Here is a 6,090-nt window from a genome sequence, read left to right as displayed (position 1 = left end):
GATAAGATATTTACGTAAAAGAAAGGCGAAGGATACCAAATGGTCATTTAAACTCATAAATAAAAAAAAATAACAACGCCATGGCTAAAAAAGAAAAAGACAAACAACAGTACACAAAACAACATAGAAAACCAAAGACTGAGCAACACGAACCCCACTAAAAACTGGGGGTGATCTCAGGTGCTCCAGAAGGGTAGGCAGATCCTGCTCCACTCGTGTTGCTCATGTAAGTATAAACCCGGTGATATGTCTAATTCGGTAGGTCACATTCAGGGGAAAGGGGACGAAAATGTAGTTACGACAATTAGAACATATCCGTCGTCATCTGTGAAACAGATATTCCATAACGGTCAACCAATTCGTGATAGCGTTCGTACAATTTACGTAGGGATTATTTTAAAACTTATTATGCAAGGCTTATAATTTTGTACGCCAGGCTCGCGATTTGTCTACACTGATGCTTGAATCAGAAACATTGGAAGGCCAAATCAATTATGAAATTGAAGCATTGAGATCCAAAAATTCCGCCCCAAAACGTTTTTCCAAATACAGGTAGGGTAATCCATTCTTCGGGTAGAAAATCCTTGGTGTTTCGAATAATTCAAACAGTTTGTTAACAGTTAATTTAATAAAAAGGAACGAACCAGTACTTTTTGTAGTGTTGATTTAAGTGATGATTTCACAATTTAACTTCAAGTATAAATGTTAAAGATAAATAAGACAACATATTTTTAAAATGTATATGTTCTATTATGTTTAAAGACAAGAATAAGTTCATGCTGAATTTAATATTACAAGAAGAGTAAATTTGATCTACTATCTATATTTTAACTGGATAAAAAAATCCATTAGTCGAGACTCTGTATAAATGTGTGGACTTGTTAAATTCTGTCTGAAATTCTAAAGTCTCCAGCCATTTCTCTGGTATGTGTGTTTGCATGCGAGGTTCTAAAACTATCTGTCTGTGATAAAGGCATATATGACGACGTCGCTAAATGAGGTCCTAGATGATATGGATAATGTGGAGTCATCATTGGTGCTAGGGGAAACGCTGAACTGTATGTGACCGAGCGTTGTAGTTCTAGTTGTTTGTGATACAGTGTGTTATTAAGAAGATGATTGTTCCAGTTAAACACAGAAAAGGGAGGTAACTGAAGCTGACCATTATTTTCTTCCACTTTTTCTGTAAAAATAAAAATAAGTTCATAGTGTTGATATACTCAAGTGCACATATCCTAAGGGGGTTCGTTAATTTCATTAATTTTGTGCATATCATATCTGCAAATCAAAACATTTTTATGTATTTTTTTAGTTTTAACTATTAGAAAAGTGACTCATAGTGATTGTATAGTACAAAAAAAAGATGTATCTATTGAATTACATTATAATATTAACGTCCAAAATATGCACTTTTTAAGTTGCTAAAGAGCGTCAAGCGTAATTTATATCAATCAATTCGTATCGTTTAATAATTAGAGCAGGAAACTTCAAAAAGTCGTGGTGTTTTTTTTTTTTTATAATCAATTCGTTGTTTATTAACTTTACAAGTGATTAACCTGCAAGTGAACAAATATTCAACAAAGAAATTTTTCACAGAAAATGGGTTTCTTCAGTCGTACAGATATCACTTCGATGACAATTTTTTTATTGCTTATTACCTCTATCCCGTTCTAATTCCATATCACATTCTTTGCTTGTATCATCTTGTTTCAATGCTTCAAGATTAATACCTAAAATAAAAAAGAATTATGTCTTTTTCACATTGAGAAAATGTGTTCTTGTCGTCAGTTCATCTACGATGTTTACATTCTCAGATACATTTTTCATAAAAAACCAATGAAAGCAAATCAAGAATTCCAGTTACGGTTGTTCACTTTTTTTTCTGCGATTAATATTCCTACAAATTCATGGGCTTCGGGCTTTAAATATGTGAAAATATCCATGATAAGCACTGACTTTAAGCGGGGTAATTTTTCAAGTTTCAATACTGCGGCTTCATTTACCAATGGATTTCAGTCTGTTAGAAATTATGTCGATGTCATTAATCTGTTATCTTTATAACAATCTATTTTTTTTTCCTTGCCTAAATAAGTCTCTCAAAATAGCCATAGAAACATGCATTGTTTTAAATCAAAATATGACGTGAATATATATTATCAAGTCATGTAATTATTATAATTGAATAATTACATTGCATTTTTGGTTCACAAGAATCCGAACTTTTGATTGGCTGAATGCAATCGCGAGGCATTCCAATATCAATTGTATTTCTGAATAAAACTGCATCATTCATAACAGCACATGTTTCTCATTACATTTCACGACAATGTATAGAAATACAAACGAAAAATAAGCTTTAAGTCGTAATTTAAGCTTCTTTTTTTAATTTTATCGGGCTGTAAAAGCGTTGACCGAAGCTCTTTTAGTATGAAGCGCGGAAGCTTTTAATACTAGAATTGCGCGCACGATCAACGCTTTTACAACCCTACAAAATTACACCACGGTGTCGTTAAATGAAATTTGATATCCTGCATTTATCATGCTTTCAATACCATATAGTGAAATCGCTGAAAGACCCCCCTTCTAAATTATTGAAAACTGTCATTCTGCATTGACTATAATATATTGGTGTAAATTAGATACATCCATTCGGCCTAACGCCCTCAAGATGTATCTAATACATAAAGAAGCTTTTAATTCTTAAATGAGAGTATGAATAGTTGAAAGAGTATAAGTATAAGAAATAATAATTCTAAAACATTGAAAAGTGATGGAAACGTGTTGGAAAAAACGACCGAGATGAGATAATTTGTGACAGTAACGTAAACGTATCTTAGGATCCTATACGATACTCCTACACATATATTTGATAAAGTGAATGGATGCAGAACATGTTCTCATTCTTACCATTACTACGGAAAATTTCCGTTTTATTACTCTTTCAAGAATATTCAAGATATTCTAATTAAACATAGGAAGCTACACAACATCTATTTTGTTTTTGTTAAATTAAATTATGCTTATTTTGAATGCAAAATTCTAACACTAGTCAAATTACTAAACAACTCGCCAGAATGGACGTTTTTCCAACAGTTTACTGGTTACATGTTTTTACAAGGTTCTTTCCGGTGTTGATTGTTTGATTTATTTTCGTAATTAGGAAACATATTTACCTTCCCCTTTTTCCTCTGGTGTTTGAGATTCTGTTTTTGGTGAATCAGAACTAAGAAAATCTTCCTCTACAACATCAATAATTTGCTCATCTGTAGGTCTATCATCGTTCAAATTGTCATTTTTGGCTTTCTCTTTATCATTTTCACTAGGGTTGTCAGAACTACGACCTTTCTGTTTCTTCCTATATTTAGCTCTTCGATTTTTAAACCATACCTATGAGATATTAAGACTATTTACTATTTTATTGAAATCGGATTACCTGAATTATATTTCTTTGAAAAGTTACAATATGTTATAAACAACAAGTTCACAACAGTATTCAACTCCATTCAGTAATTGTAAAATTACTCGATTTTTATACAAATGGCCAAAAACTACCATGATCATGTAGAATACTATTTATACTTGTTTGATAGTAATTCGTCCTTAACAGAGGTTTTCTAACATTTTGATTAACAACCAGACGAAATTTAAATAGAAAAAGACATGTAGAAATGTTACACATACAATAACGGTAAACTCTGTACAGTAACTTTGTTTGTTTTAGCAAAATGAATATTTTAAAAGAGTTGTCAGATTAAAATATTTTTTATTCATGCACTTACCTGAATTCTAGTTTCCGGTAAATTTGTCATCATAGAACTTTCCTGAATTCTAGCTTCCGTTCAATTTGTCATCATAGAACTTACCTGAATTCTAGCTTCCGGTAAATTTGTCATCATAGCCAGTCTTTCTCTCATAACAACGTCTGGATAGTGTGTTTTAGAAAACGTCTTTTCCAAAGTTGCTAACTGATGGTTGGTAAAAGCTGTTCGGCTTCGTCTTTGTTTTCTATGCTGACCAAATCTAGCCTCAAATAATAGGTCAGCTGCAAAAATTAATTTTTATAATTCATAACAAATGTAATTGACACTTTTTTACGGGTGATCATATAATAGTCGCTGCACATATTAATTATTATGATGCATAATAAATGTAATTGCCACATTGCTATTCATGTGATATAGCATTCCTTAAGTTGACGAAAAAATACACGGGTGATGTAGTAGATTCTCTAACTCTAATCTTTATTGACTAGGATTGCCAGTTTTCCTGCCGAAGGTCGGTGGTTCTCTCCGGCTTCTTCCGCTATTAAAAACTTGCCGCCATCATATAGCCAATAGTGCTGAAAGGGCATTTATCACCAACAAATCAATCAATAAATCATAGATTTTCAAAAAGTAAGGGAGTATTAAAAAAGCAATCAAAATCACAAATGACAGGATATCGTGGTAAAAAAGATGATGAAAAGACAATAAGAATAAATTAAAACACTACACATTAACACTAAATATTGTACAACATTGAATCAAGAGATAATGAAAACTCGGCCTTAACGCATGTGCCCCATGATGATAAGAAGTTTCTGCTTGACTTGACATTTGTAACTTTATTTGAAGTTCAGAAATATTATTCAACTGTTTAATTTGTTTAAATATGACAGAATTAAAAAGTTCTTTAAGTAGATCATGGAAGTAATATTACTTCCATGAGTAGATGCACATTTGAATACAATGAATTTTAAATCGATAAAATGTGATTTTCATTTTAATGATATAAAATACTAGTAATCATAGGGTAAACTAATTCATTTTGGTGTTTTATCATTGAGAGTGGAAATATTTGTGTGAAAATATCGAAATATTGTTTTCTTGAAGGTAGCGTGTACTTCATGTGTAATGTGTTATCCTCATTTTTCATTTATCGGAAATAAATGATTTCCGAGTGTCCCTTAAATCACCCGATTTAGATTAATGTATAAACTTCAATTTCCAACCAGTAAAGGTACTATCATGACTAAAAACCAAAAACATATAAAAAAATATTTGAAACTAGGTTGGAAAAAAAATAACAATATACAAACAAAATGTTCTTAAATGAAAATAAGGGCATGCAATTCGTATTTATGGTATTGCTTTCTATTTTTCCATTAAGGAACCAGTGATTATAACAACAGTTATAGTACATCAGTGAACATATTAAAGTTAATAATGCAATATATCGAACCTAAATAAAACAGGGTTGGGAAAAAAAACTAATCAGCATAGCTCAACAAATTTCTACAATAGAAAATAGAGTTGGTCGAAGGCTTACACAATGGGTCCATGAAAACTGTAAACCAAGCTACATTACTTGACTTAGTTTTTTTTAACTCCTTTTAGCATTTAGTAATTTCATATACGAATTTGAAATTTGAAAATAAAAAAGATAATCCAATTTAAATTGTCCTCAATTTTTGCAGTCATTTTTAATATTTGTACTGCAGTACACTCCTAATCTTATGCTGTTAATGTGAAATCATAAATGTGTAATTTGAAAGATCTACTAACAAGCAATCATTTTAACATTATTTCAACATATATTTTGATATAAAAATAAAAACATTGTACTTTACCCGCTAATCTTTCTGCTATAGACATGGTAGGAAATGAGTGAGGATACTGTGGAGAAAGGTTTGGTATTGGAGCAGGGAAGAACGGGTGTGGTGGATAAGTTCCATGTGGCATCCTGATAAATGTAGAGGCATGCTGTGTCAAGTCTCCGAATCGTTGCATATTCTAAAATAATAGAAGAAGCACATGTTTATTTGTTTTATAATTTGTTTCAATATAACCAACATTCCTGATATTAGCCGCATTACGTATTGTACACTCCCTGGTCATATACACATGATTTATAACGTAAAATATCTAGATATATATGAAGAAAACACACTTCATTCTCGAACTCTCCTACTATTTAGAAGCCGGTGAAAATTAAGTGTATACATTTATAAGAGTGCTTTAAGCGCATCAAACGTAAATATATAATATAATTCCAACGATTATTTTTGACATTTAAATTTAAGCACGTAATGACAGCCCGCTTTTTCCCCCA

The 6,090-nt window shown here is 31.4% G+C and overlaps 1 protein-coding gene across 1 annotated transcript; it reads right to left on the bottom strand.

The window, feature by feature from the left end:
• Positions 1 to 754: 754 nt before the first annotated feature.
• Positions 755 to 5,730, bottom strand: LOC127708779 (diencephalon/mesencephalon homeobox protein 1-like). The gene is made up of 5 exons (XM_052213898.1): positions 5,609 to 5,730; positions 3,864 to 4,042; positions 3,174 to 3,387; positions 1,659 to 1,730; positions 755 to 1,183 (listed from the first exon to the last, which is right to left on the bottom strand). The coding sequence occupies exons 1-5, from the start codon at positions 5,718 to 5,720 to the stop codon at positions 882 to 884; spliced, it is 879 nt and encodes a 292-aa protein (XP_052069858.1). The 5' UTR covers positions 5,721 to 5,730; the 3' UTR covers positions 755 to 881.
• Positions 5,731 to 6,090: the final 360 nt, after the last annotated feature.

The sequence above is a fragment of the Mytilus californianus genome, unplaced genomic scaffold (genome assembly GCF_021869535.1).
Source record: "Mytilus californianus isolate M0D057914Y unplaced genomic scaffold, xbMytCali1.0.p SCAF_7, whole genome shotgun sequence".
In the NCBI taxonomy this organism is placed as follows: Eukaryota; Metazoa; Mollusca; class Bivalvia; order Mytilida; family Mytilidae; genus Mytilus; species Mytilus californianus.
This window is presented reverse-complemented; position numbering and strand designations above follow the sequence as displayed.